The sequence below is a fragment of the Hippopotamus amphibius genome, chromosome 1 (assembly GCF_030028045.1).
Source record: "Hippopotamus amphibius kiboko isolate mHipAmp2 chromosome 1, mHipAmp2.hap2, whole genome shotgun sequence".
NCBI lineage: Eukaryota > Metazoa > Chordata > Mammalia > Artiodactyla > Hippopotamidae > Hippopotamus > Hippopotamus amphibius.
Window position 1 is genome coordinate 20,950,203 of NC_080186.1, and position 12,727 is coordinate 20,962,929.

Below are 12,727 nucleotides of genomic sequence, written 5' to 3' on the forward strand. Positions count from 1 at the left end.
GGAGCAGCAGGTCGGAGGCAGGGCGGGTGGGGGCTGACATGTGCTCAGGGATTTGGGGAAACTGCAGGGATGGCTAGAAGCAGGCCAGCCTACAGGCCGTCAACTGGGGCAACAGAGAGAGTCCAGGCAGGCCTGCCTAGAAGGACCTCTCAACAGTGACAAACCACTTGGTAAACCCTTCTCAAGCAGACACTGTGATTGGCTCTATCTCCTGGAACTCACCGTGAGCCTGAGAGATGGGCATTACTGCTTTCAGTTTAGCCTTCTGACCTCAACCCCACAACACCAAGCCAGGCTGGATGCTCTATGCTGTCTCCTGCTCCAGGCAGCAGCCAGGCAAATGGGACAGAAAGGACATTATCACAGCGAAGATGAGCAGATAGACATCTATTAAGATTTGTACTATGGTCACCTTAGCATGTAGAACATCAGCTAGGAACTTAACTGCTCAAACAACATGGAGTGGGCACTGCCCACAGAATTCCAGACAGGGACCTGTCTGCCTCCAAACCTAATCCATTTAAGACAAGCTTCTTTCAGCTGTTACCTTCCCTCCCCGCTGTCCTGGGGAGGCGGAGGTTTGCATAACTGGTTATGGGGTGTATGTTACAGGGGAAGCATGTGATGGGGATAGAGTCAGGATTCAATCCCAGAATTTAACTTCTCAGTCTTTGCCTTCTGTGACCCAGCCTTCCTGAAGACCGTGGGCAGGAAGGAACAGTCCCAGGCAGGGGTCAGGCCAGCGGGGGACCCGGGGGGATGTGGGCACCATGGCCAGTGAAATGCACGTGGTCCAGGAATCAGTCAGGCAAGGTGGGAAGAGCCAGAGTGGGCACTGCTTCTGGGCTCATGGCCTCGCCTCCCACAAAGGGGGTTCTGGTCCCTCTCTTCAGTGCTGTAGATGTGCTTCTCTCAGAAGGGGTTGTGGCCACTGGGCCCAGTGAGGGTTAGCAGTACACTTGGAGCAGGGGTGCCCCTGAAGAGTCTGTGTCGGTGCCCTGGAAGGATGAGTCGTGGCTGGCTGGGTAACCTGAGGGGGAAGGGAGGAGGAAACAGAGGGTCAGAGACAGGAGGGGCTCATGCAAGTCCCCAGGCAGGGCAGGGAGAAACCTGCTGAGAAGAAGCAGAGCGGGACTTGAGCCTGGGTCAGTCTTATCCTGGCTGGGTGACCCACTCAGTTTCTTGACCTCTCTGAACCCGTCTTGCTCTCTGTAAAGCGTAATGACCCTGCTCCCAGGGGCTTGTGAAAGCCAAGAAGACAGCAGTAGAAACCACACAGGGTGCCTTTTCAGCACCATTGGATGCCCTCCGCCCCACCCCCCTGCCCTCCACTTGCCTTTCCAGTGGCCTGGGTTTAGATATAGGTTCTGGGCACCTGCCCTCCTGCTGGTCCAGGGGCATCCCCCTGAATCTCTCCCAGCTGAATCCTTAAACCAGCTTGCAGGACTGGGATGGGGTATGGGGCTGCTCAGGCTTCTCATCCCTTTCTGATCCCATCCTCACCCACCCCAGGAGGAAGCTGGGAGAGGCGCAGGTAGGGGCCACTAGGGCAGTCCCTTTCCTCTCCATGCTCCTCATCATGTCAAGACCAAACCTGGGGCTCCATAAGGCCTCAGCTTCCTGGCGATGGCATCTGCGGTCGTCTCCTGGGAGATCTGCACTGTGAGTTCTAGGGAGGCAACATGAGGGGCAGTGGTCATTATCACATCCTTTCAACCCTGCTCCCCACTTCTGCTCCCAGCCCAGTGAGGGAGGGGCCACTCATCCCTGGGCTGGGCTAGAGAAACCATGTTTAAAACAAAGACACAGACAATGTGTGTGTGTGTGTGTGTGTGTCTGTCTGTCTATCTGTGCAGTGGGTGTGTGTGTGGGGGGGGAGGGGGGGGGTGTGTTGGTTAGGCCAGGACAGGTTAGAGGAGTCCTGTTAACCAGGCTAGCTGATTAGGCCTGGAAGCTACTCTGGCAGGTGGCAGCAAGGCACAGAAAGAACCTGTTAGGGGATGCAGAAGAGTGGGAGGAAGAGCTGGGACTGGCTGAGGGGTGGACTCACAGGGGCCGAAGACCTCAGTGTAACCCTCCCTGGCCAGAGCCTCCTCCACTCTGCCCCTCAGCCCTGCGAGGCCCCACCTACCATCCTGGCTGAGCCCTGAGCCCACCATGGTCTCATGGCCACTGTCCGGGGCGGGGGCCGCAGAGGCAGCAGCCCGGGCTGAGCGCCCCTCTGCAGCCTGCGGGCGGGCGCGGCTCTTGCGGGTGCTGATGCGAATGATGCCGCGAACCAGGCGGCCCTCAGCATCCTGCTCGTCCAGGTGGTAGTCCTGGGTGATGCTGCTGATGAGGTCCGAGATCTTACTGGTCTTCTCCAGGAACACAGTGTCTGAGGTGCACTTGGCCAGCTCATCGATCTGGTGTACACTGAACAGCTCTGTCAGCTTCTTGAAGATGAGCACATCAATCTCTCGGCTGGACATGGAGCCACTGCCTATCTCGGGCAGGTCCAGGTCCGACTCGTGGAAGGAGTAGTACTCCTCGGAGCCTCGGGGGCTGCTGGCAAGGGTGCTGGGCAGGCTGTGCCGCATGGGCGGGGGTTCAGCCAGTGGCTCCTTGCAGCAGGAGTCCGCATCGGGAGCTGGGGAGGTGGTGCTGCGGTAGGGATACACAGGAATGCCTTTGAGCTTGACGTCAGGGTAGCTGAAGCTGCTACCCATGGCTGACTTGAGCCGCTGGCCATCCCGCCGGCTGGGAGGGGCACAGTCAGGGCTGGGGGGCACTCCATTGTGCTCCTTGACCCAGTTGGCTTCGGCAGCCCCTTCAGGGGAGTCCCCAGCAGACAGGCAGGGGCTGCTGCCCTGCACACAGGCTCCACAGCGCTGGAGGCAATCCCGGCAGCGGCGGAAGCAGAAGGCAGCCCGGCACCAGTCCCACACCCAAGGTCGCCAGAGCAGGCAGCAGGCTGGAGGCTCAGCAGCCTGCTCAGCAGAGCCAGAGATGAAGGTAAGGCTCTCGGGCCCATGGTGGCCAGGGTCCTTGGGGTCTGGCCTACGGGTGCGGCGGCTTGGTGGGGCCCGGGATGGCTCATCACATGTCTCCAGGCATAGCTCCGCTGGCCGCTCCCAGGGTCCCAAGCGTGGGGGCCCAGATGATGGGCGGGGGTGTCCGGGGCGGGGCATGACTCACTGCATGGTTTGCTGTAGCAGGTATCTGTAGGGGAGAGGCCAAGAAGGATTCAGGATCAGAGGTCAGGGGCAAGCTCCTGTGCTATGACCTGAGGGGCTTCAGACTTTGGTTTCTGAGAGGTCTGTGATGTGGCTGGGCCCGAGGATGCCCACGAAGCCTATCTAGTATCCTCTTGCTCCCCAGAGAGGAAGTTCTCTCTGTGGTCTAACCTATATATCAGAATCTCCTGCGACTTCACACCCATTGGGATGGTTACTATTAAAAACAGAAAATGAAAAGCACTGGAGAAGATATGGAGAAGTTGGAACTCTTGTGCATTGCTGGTGGGAATGTAGAGTGGTACAGCTGCTGTGGAAAACAGTGTGGAGTTTCCTCCAAAAGTTAAACATAAAATTACCATAAGATCCAGCAATATCACTTCTGGGTATATACCCAAAAGGATTGAAAACAGGCACTCAAACAAATATTGGTACACCAATGTTCACAGCAGCAACATTCACAACAGGCAGAGATGGAAACAACCCAAATGTCCATTGATGGATAAATGAATAAACAAAATGTGTATACACACAACGGAATATTATTCAGCCCTAAAAAGGAATTCTGATATATGCTATAACATAGATGAGCCTTGAGACATTAAGCGAAGTGAGAGAAGCCTGACAAAAAAAGACAAACTTCGTATGGTCCTATTTATATGAAATATCTAGAAGAGTCAAATTCAGAGACAGAAAGTAGAATGGTGATTGCTGGAGGCAGGGGGAGAAGGGAAAGTTAGTATACAATGGGTAGAGTTTCAGTTTGGGAAGATGAAAAAGTTCTGGAGATGGATGGTGGTGATGGTTATACAACAGTGTGAATGTATTTAATGTCACAAGACTATGATGTTAAAATTACCTAAAAAAATTAAAATGGTAAATTTTACGTTATGCATATTTTACCATATAAAAAGAAAAAGCTCCTGGGATCTCACTTGCTGGGCAACGGTCACCCTGAGTTTCTTGCCACTGTTGGTAAGCCCACCAGCACAGGCTGCTCAACGGACGCCCTTCCATGTGACTCGCTGCAGAATTGGGTCATTACCACCTTCCCTCTCTTCCCCGCCTCTCTCAGATCAGACGTGGGAATCAACAGGTCCCCCGTCAACGTTTCGGTATAGCTCAGATTTGCTCTCCTATCAACATTTAGCAACAAGCACTCTTTTGCTTCCTTTACTTAGACAAGAAAGCCAAGCCTCAAAATAAATCTTATTTCCCTTTTTGACTTGTTGCTAGCAAGCTCAGAGCTAAGGTTTCATTGAACCTGGCCGTGTGTTAGGGACAGTAGAACAGAAAATGAATGAACTATAGGCACTGTTCCTGTGATTCGCACATGGTTTGTAGGGAAAACAGATGCTTAAAAGCTCATAAGCTGGAACACAGAGGATATACGTGGCATTATGGGAGTAAAAACTCTGCCTGTGGGAACATTACGTAATGATGTATTTGCGAGGGTCCTTGATCACATGTAGGGGTTTGCTGGGCAGTAACTATCCTTAGCCTGGACATTAATCTCTTAGCCTTTTATTTATCCCTGATTTAATGGCAGCAGTGTCCTAGAACTGGTGATGTGAAAGGAACCTAGGACTGGGCATCAGGATATCTCTATTCTAGTCCCAGTTCTGGCTCTAATAGGCAATGTGCTTTGGGCAAATCAATGCCACGTCCCTAAACACGGCCACCATCAGCTCTCGCCCAGATATGGTCAAAGCCCCCATTCTGGCCACCTCTATTTCCTTCTGCTACTGCAGCCAGTGACAGTTTAAAAAACAACAACAAAAAACACAAATCTGGAGAAACCTGGCAGACATCACTTTAATCAAAGGATCAAAGTTAACTATTAATAATGGGACAAACTGTGATGTGTCTCCTGATACTATGCACTAAAAAGGATATGCATCAGATTACGGAGTAATCTGAATGTAATCATGAAGAGACATCAGACAAGCCCAAGTTAAGGGACATGACAACAAATGGAATGTGTGGTCCTGGATTGAATCCTGGATCATGAGGAGAAATTGGATAATTGGTAAAATTTAAAAATAGACTGTATATTACTTAATAGTATTATGTCAATGTTAAATTTCCAATGTTGAATTCAATGTTAAAGAAGACAATGTTCTTATTCTTAGGCAATGTACACTGAAGCGTTTAGGGATACAGAAGCATGATGTCTGCAACCTAACCTCAAAGGGTTCCCCCCAGAACAGAAGGTATATGTGTGTAGACAGAGGAAGGGAGGGAATGTTAGCCGTGGTGAATGCAGATGAGGAGGATACAGGAGTTCTCTATTCCTGCAACTCTTCAACCCATTCCCCCAGATCCACTCAGAGTTCCTTCTCCAAGGACCCTCTAAAACCTGAAGTCAGATGGGAGGCCCTCTCCCTACATCATTCTGCTGGGCTCTAGGTCAGCTGAGTTGGCCTTGAACCCACTGTTTGAAGATAAGCCTATATGACCCTGAGGGGCAGGGACTGTGTCTGATTCCTTTCTGCATCGGTGTCTGGAACAGGGTTGGTACAGTAAGTACTTCAGGGCACTGACACATTCTGTGTGACCTCTGGGTAGAACCAAGACCATTAGGTAGAAAGAGAAAGGACTTAGGCTCCAGGCTGACCAGAGTCAGGGGAGCAGCAGTCTGGTGAGAGTAAGGCGAAGTCCGCCTCCAAAGGTGTGCAAACTGAAATTGTAACAGGTGGCTTGAAAGCCCCTCACAGTCCAGAGAGGCAAGTGGTTAAAAACCTTTGCCTCGGTTTGAGCAATGTTGGGGTGGGTATGGATTTATTCATTAATTTATTTAATGAATATTTACTGAGAGCCAGCTATATGCCAGACACTTCTAAATTCTGTGGATAAAGTGGTAAAACAGACAAAATTCCCTAACCTCAGGAGTTCGCCTTCTAGTGAAAGAGTTAATTATTGGTAGCTTACATTGTTCTCAGTGCTTTAAATGTATTCAGCCAATTCATTCTCACAACCTATTTGTAGGTGGTGGTGGTGGTGTTATACTGAGGCACAGAGAGGTTAAATAAGTTATCCAAAGCCACACATCTGTTTGAATGCAAGTGGCCTGGCCCAGACTCTTATCCACTACCCCATCGCATCTATTACTTGGGAGGAAGGGGGCAGTCAAAGCAGCCAGCTGCCCGCAACACGCTGAGCCTGTGCCCAAGGTGGACCTACAGAGGGAAAGCCCTGAGTCTTCCAGGCTCAGCCCTTGGATCAGGAGGGTGGGCACATCTACACTGTTTGAACCACACTGAGCTCTGGGGTACCTAGGGTTTGTAAGAACATCAAGAGGTTATATTGTTCATGGTCTGGGTTATTGTCTCCTCCTCCACCTCCAAGGTTTTAGGAGTCGCTACTATTCATTAAATTCATCCAACAAATATTTACTGAGCACCTACCAGGTGCCCAGCACTGTGCTGAATGCTGAGGAAACAGCAGCAAATGGGCCAGAAACAGGCTCCAGCTCAAGAGCACTTTTGCCTGACTTAACGCTCACAATTGCCCTGTAAATATTATACCTCTACTTTACAGACCAGGAATCTGAAGCTCAGAGAGGTGAAGTGACTTGCCCAGAGACACCTAGCAGGAAAGGAATGGAGGTGGCTTTGTACTGTGGTCTGCCAGACTCTGGAGCCCCTGTACTTTGCTCTGTGCCACACATCTTGGGGGGGGGGGTGGTAATGGAGGAAAGGGGGACAAGACCTGGGGTAGGGACAGTGCCTGGCTTCAGTTTCCCCTCCTTTCTAGGCCCTAAACCCTCCTGAAGTCACTATTAGCCCATTTTGTCCTGGCTATATCTCTCCCTCACTGCTGCTGCTCCCACCTCCAAAGCCTGGGAACACCAGTCTCTTGGTTTAGCAGGGGCTTCTGTTGTGGCCTGGGGTAAGACACCTGTCTCAGTTTTCTCATCTTTAACAAGGGGAATGAGGAGTATCTTTAGGGGCCACCCTGAGGTTTAAATGAGATGTCCCAGGCAGGGGGCTTAGAGCTGTGCCTGGCACCCCGGAGGGGCTGGGTCATTGGGTGCCCCAAGGCACTGCAGGGGTTCTCCTCAGGGTCAGAAGCTCCCAGGCCCCAGGCACACCCTTTCCAAACTTCTAATTGATGCTCTCCCACACCCCTTAGTCCCTGAGAACACACACGCTCCGAGGTCTTGTCTCCGTCTCATCTCCTTCTTCCGAAGGTGCCCAGGTCAGGCCTGGCCGCCTGTGTCCCACCCCCGTGCCCAGCCGAGTCTTGCACACCCGGCCGAGAGGGGCACCCCCAACCCTGCTCACGAAACAGCCGTCGGCTCTCGTGCCCGACATCCGTGCACCCTTGATCTCCTGCCCCAAAGGCTCAGCCCGGGACTCCCGCATCCGCTGGCACCTAAAACCGGGGGCAAGGAATAAGCAGACCCCGACACTGCCCCTCGGACTGGCACAGCCCCTACACCAGCAATGCCCTCGGGGCAAGCACCACCCTCGCCAGCTGCAGGGGCCCTCTGCCCGCAGGCGGACCCAGCCGCTCTGTTCCTCAGGGTGTGCACGGCCCCCTTTCCGCTCCCGTCCCGGCCTCCCCGGTAAGCACGGCTCCCACCCCAAGCCAGCGCAGCCCTGAGGGCGAACACGGCCCCCTCACCCCAGTCTGCCCGCCTAGCCCAGGCGCCCGCTCAGGCCGCTCCCTGGCCCGGCCCGGCCCGCGCGCCCCGGAAGTGGGAGGGTGGCCCCGGAGGAACCGGCCCCGGGACCCTCGCCCGCCCGGGCGTAGCCTCGGGGGTCTCTCCACACCGGTGCCGCCCTGGTTCGCGCCCCCTCGGGCCCGCGCGGGGCTTACCTGTCCCGCCAGGTGAGCCGCCTCCAGCTCGGCCCCTCCCCCCGCCCCCCTCGCCGCTCACCTGGGGCGCAGGTAAGCGTCTCGCGGGAGCGCTGCACGGGCCGCCGCTGGGGACATACTTCCTGCCTCCGCGAAGCGCCTCCGCCGCGCACCTGGGCCGAGGCCCCGCCCCGGGAGTTGGGCGGGCACCGCGGCCGGGCTCCGGCGCTCGGCGCAGTCCGGGTAAGTGAGGCCTGGCGGGCACGGTGGACAGATGCCGGGGCTCAGTCTTCTTTTCTATTACATGGATAGATGGTCCCCGCAATCTCTGAGCGCCTGCGGAGCACTTGCCAGGCCTTAAAGGCTCACCTCGAAGGGCATGTCTCTTGAGACTGCTTCCCTGACCCCTACGCCTGTCTCGTTTTCTGTTACATAGAATAGTTCTCTGTACTCCTTATCATAATACTCAGCGCACTGTTTTCTTGTCTTCCGTCTCCTCCTTTAGCCTCTGACTAGTGTATGCTTTTGTTCCCAAATGCCCCAGGTGCCCAGAGTAGGACCTGGCATATACTAGGTGCTCAGCAGATACTCTCTACTGAGCGAACCGTTGGGCTCTGATTTCTCTCTTTGTCCTGAGGTGGAATTGGGGGCCTGGTTTCTCTGCTCTGATCAGTTCATCTTCTCTTTTCCAGGAAATCTGCAGAGGAAGACAAGGACCTCCGCTCTGGGGCGTAGCAGCAGGGTGGAGGAGGAGACTGGGCTGTGCAGTCCCGAAATATCCCAGATCCGCAGCGGTGGCCACAATAGGCCATGATCACTGCATCCCACGGGCTCTCTGCAAGAGGCAAAATCATTGGGTGGCAAGAGTCAGGGGTCAGATTATTCTGGGTTCCTGCACCTCCTAATACCAGCTTAATAACAATAGCACCAACAAACAAGTGACTTGTAGGGAATATCTCCGGGATCCATGCGAACCCTTTTACTTGCATAGTAGTATTTAGTCCTTCCACCTGCGGATAACCCCTCAGGTGTTATCATTCCCATTTTACAGGTGAGGAATCTGAGGCTTAGGAAGGGGAAATTATTTGCTCAGGCATTTGGCCCAAATGGTGTGACTTTGGGCAAGGCACTTCCTTCTCTAAACCTCATCTGTGGAGATAATAATACCTCTCTCCAACTGAGAGAATTAAAAAAGATAATGGATGCAATGTGAGATAAAGGATGTGGGAAGAGATCACCGGGGTAAGGATTGGTAAGTGGAAGGAATTTAGTACTGCCTAGCCCCTTCCCCTCCAGGTGTACCAAAGATACACAGCCTCCTAACCTCAGATGGAGATACTGCCAATTAGGACAGAACATTTTGTCTGCCCTGTTTGAGTTGCCAAATCCTCCCCTTGCCCAGCCAGGATGGGACACTCCTTGGAAATTAATTCCTATGGCAACTGGGTGGTTTCCTTCCCTATCTCACCTCTCAGGGCACCATTGTCTCATTCCACAGGTACCCTGCCATGGGCACAGAGTAGGTGCTCAATTTCCACCAGAGACCCTCTATGGCAGTCCTTCCCACCACATCTTGTTCACATTCTCACCTAGAGCAAGTGGCCATTGTAACCTCATTTGGGGCTCAGAAAGTGAGTCATGTTGTGTACAGTTGAACATCTGTGTACCTTAAGACCCAGTAAGTGCACTCCTGGGATACAGACACAAGAATTTCACACATATGCCGAGGGACACGTACAAGAATGGTGGTAGAAACCTTGTTCACAGTAGCCCCAAACTGAAAACATCCAAATGCCATTGACAGGAGATAAATAAATGTGGAATAATTGTATAGCAGTAGAAAATGAGTGAAAGCAGTATGCTGGATCATGGTGATATAATACCGAGTGAAAAAAATGCAAATCCCAAAAGAGTGCATGGCATCCTTTTCATAAAGTTCAAATACAACTAGAAGTACTATATTTAGGCATAATATTGGGTTGAACCATATTAAATTGTTTTTTTTTTGACCTGTTTTGACCTAAAAAAAGGGGGGGCAAAATCATAAGGTTAAGCCCAATTTATGTATGAAAATAAAACTATTAAAAAAAAAAGCAAGAGAATGAGGAACACAGAATTCAGAATAGTGATTACCTGGGGGTGGAGGAGTAGAGGGGTCAGGAATGATGGGGAACCTGTAAGCAGATTTAATTTTTAGTGATGTTTTGATTCTTGGGTTGGATTCAAGGACTTTCATTTTATCATGAATGAATGAGTGCATTAAAAAATAGCAATTTATGCTGTAACTAAATAATTAAGGGCACTGTTACTTGCCAAGTTTTCAAAGTAGCAAAAATCGGAAAGTCTAGAATCTTGTTTAGTTTTCCCCCATTCATTCATTCTTTTTTTTAAATTAAAGTATAATTTATATACAGTAAAATTCACCCTTTTAGGATACAGTTCTGAGTTTTGAAAAATATATACAATCAAAATGTAGATAAATTTCATCACCCCCCAAAATTTCCCTAAACCTTTCTGCAATCAGTTCCTCCCCTCTATCTCAGCCCTTGGCAACCACTGATCTTTCCTCTGTCTCCATAGTTTTGCTTTTTCCAGAACATATTTAGTAAAAGAGCACTACAAAATTCTGATTCTGTATTACCTAAAATGCTGTAGATTAATAAGTAGAAACATGATGATTGAAGCAGCTCAGAACTACTTTCTTTGCCTGAAAAGGAAAAAAAAAAAAAAAAGGGGAAGGAAGGAAAGTATGATCTCTGAGCCTCTGGCTGCACTCTCTGATGTGTGAGGGAACGTTTCTCTAGAGCCCCTGCCTCTCACCAGCTGTGTGGCCCTGGAGAAGCCACTTCCCTTCTCATCTGTAAAATGGGGATGATAATATTTCCTCCTCTAGAGTGTTTTGTGGAGTACTTTGCAAAAGGCACAAGTTAGCTGATATTCCAATCATAGCCACACTGAAACCTCTCTCCTCCTCTGCCCTTCTCCCTCCCACACTCAAACACACTGGGCCTTGTTCCCAAGGGCCCATCCCTTCCACAGTGCATATTGAAAAACTCTGTCAAAAACTGATGACACTGTAGGTATATACCCAAAAGAATTGAAAACAGGGACTCAAACAGGTACTTACACGCCAGTGTTCATTGCAGCACTATTCACAATAGCCAAAAGGTGGAAAACTCAAGTGTCTTTCAACAGATGAATGGATAAACAAAATATGGTATATACACACAATGGAGTGTTATTTAGCCATAAAAAAAATGAAGTTCTGATATATGCTACAACATAGATGAACCTTGAAGACATCATGCTAAGTAAAATAAGCCAGACACAGAAGGACAAATATTGTAATTCCATTTATATTAAATATTCAGAACAAACAAATTCATAGGGACAGGGATTAGAGGTTTCCAAGGGCTGGAGGGAGGGAGGAATTGGGAGTTATTGCTTAATGGGTACAGAGTTTCTATTTGGGATGATGAAAAATTTTGGAAAAAGATAATGGTGATGGTTGCACAACAGTGTGAATGTAAATAATGCCACTGAATTGTAACTGAAGAATGGGCAAAATGGCAAATTTTGTTCTTGTGGTTTGTTTGTTTACCACAATTAAAAAATCCCCTGACAGAATTCCCTGGCGGTCCACTGGTTAGGACTAGGCACTTTCAATGCTGAGAGCCCGGGTTCAATCCCTAGTTCGGGAACTAAGATCCCACAAGCTGCACAGTGCAGCCAAAAAAAATTTTTAAAAAGCCCCCAAACTGATGACATTCTTTGAAAACAAAACAAGGTACCTTATGGGTCCACATTTAGCAAAACAAAGAAGAGAGAAGTCTATGGGAGTGAAATTTCCAGATAATAGCCCACTTCTCCTGTGCACTTCTCTTTACAGTTTTTTTTTTTTTTTTTTTTTTTTTTTTTTTTTACAGTTTAGAAAGCAAACACTTTTAAATTTGATCCTTCAACAGCCCTAGAGGTAGCCATGGTCATATTCATTTTACAGATGGGGAAACTGAGGCACATCAAGCTCCTAAGGCCATACTGTGAGTAAGTAGTGGAGCTGGCTGGGAACCCAGTCCTTCTGGCTCCCAGTACAGTGTTTCTTACTGTGCCCTCCTCCCAGCCCTCAAAGCCATGTCAGGGCTTCTTCCTAAGCAGAAAGGCCTGCCTTTCTGACCCCCTGAGCTCAGTTTTTCCTCTTGGCCACAACTGGGGGCCATTGTCCTGATCCTCTGCTTCCACCACTGCTGCTCTGATCTGATTGATGTTTACTTTTCTGGTCTCCTTCTTCAGCCACCATTCAGGCTCCTGGACTAGTGACAGAATGAGGGGAGGAGGGAGGTGTCAAGGATGTCTGGGGTACTGGTTTGTGCTACCGGATGGATGGAGATGACTGGGGAAGGCAGGTTGGGGGTGTAAAAGTGTAAACTTGGTGTTAGACCTGTTGAATTTAAGGATTTGTGAGATAGCCGAGAAATATCTTGATTGTGTATATGGATGACATTCAGAGTGATATTTAGAAGCTATAAGACCTGCAGCTTTGGTTGTGGGGAGAAGCAGTGGGTCAGGGGAGTGTGGGTAGTGTGGATCCATGGGTATTATGCTCCTTGCCTCTGGTGTGCTTCTCCCATAGGGGGCGCTAGGGGGCAGCACTCAACAGCAGAAATTGCCAGAACTTCGGAGTCATAGGATCTAAGTTGGAGTCCTAGATG

At 50.3% G+C, this 12,727-nt stretch overlaps 1 protein-coding gene across 4 annotated transcripts; it reads right to left on the reverse strand.

The window, feature by feature from the left end:
• Positions 1 to 372: 372 nt before the first annotated feature.
• KDF1 (keratinocyte differentiation factor 1) lies at positions 373 to 8,099 on the reverse strand. Of its 4 annotated transcripts, none has more exons than XM_057745948.1 (5): positions 8,040 to 8,071; positions 7,502 to 7,592; positions 2,132 to 3,201; positions 1,595 to 1,669; positions 373 to 1,030 (listed from the first exon to the last, which is right to left on the reverse strand). In XM_057745948.1, exons 3-5 carry the CDS (start codon positions 3,168 to 3,170, stop codon positions 948 to 950), a joined length of 1,197 nt encoding a protein of 398 aa, XP_057601931.1. In that variant the 5' UTR covers positions 3,171 to 3,201; positions 7,502 to 7,592; positions 8,040 to 8,071; the 3' UTR covers positions 373 to 947. The 4 variants fall into 4 exon arrangements, with proteins under 4 accessions (XP_057601931.1, XP_057601911.1, XP_057601902.1 ...); XM_057745928.1 differs by lacking the exon at positions 8,040 to 8,071 and adding an exon at positions 7,845 to 7,980; XM_057745919.1 differs by lacking the exon at positions 7,502 to 7,592 and having other exon boundaries at positions 8,040 to 8,099.
• Between the last annotated feature and the right edge of the window lie 4,628 nt (positions 8,100 to 12,727).

Bases quoted from the DNA above. Each gene is read 5' to 3' on its own strand.
- KDF1 (XM_057745919.1), bottom strand. From the start codon at position 3,170: ATGCCCCGCCCCGGACACCCCCGCCCATCATCTGGGCCCCCACGCTTG. The intron at 1,670-2,131 runs GTAGGTGGGGCC...TTGCCTCCCTAG, and splicing joins CTCAGGGCTCAGCCAGGATG to AACTCACAGTGCAGATCTCC. The intron at 1,031-1,594 runs GTTTGGTCTTGA...CTTCCCCCTCAG, and splicing joins GAGGCCTTATGGAGCCCCAG to GTTACCCAGCCAGCCACGAC.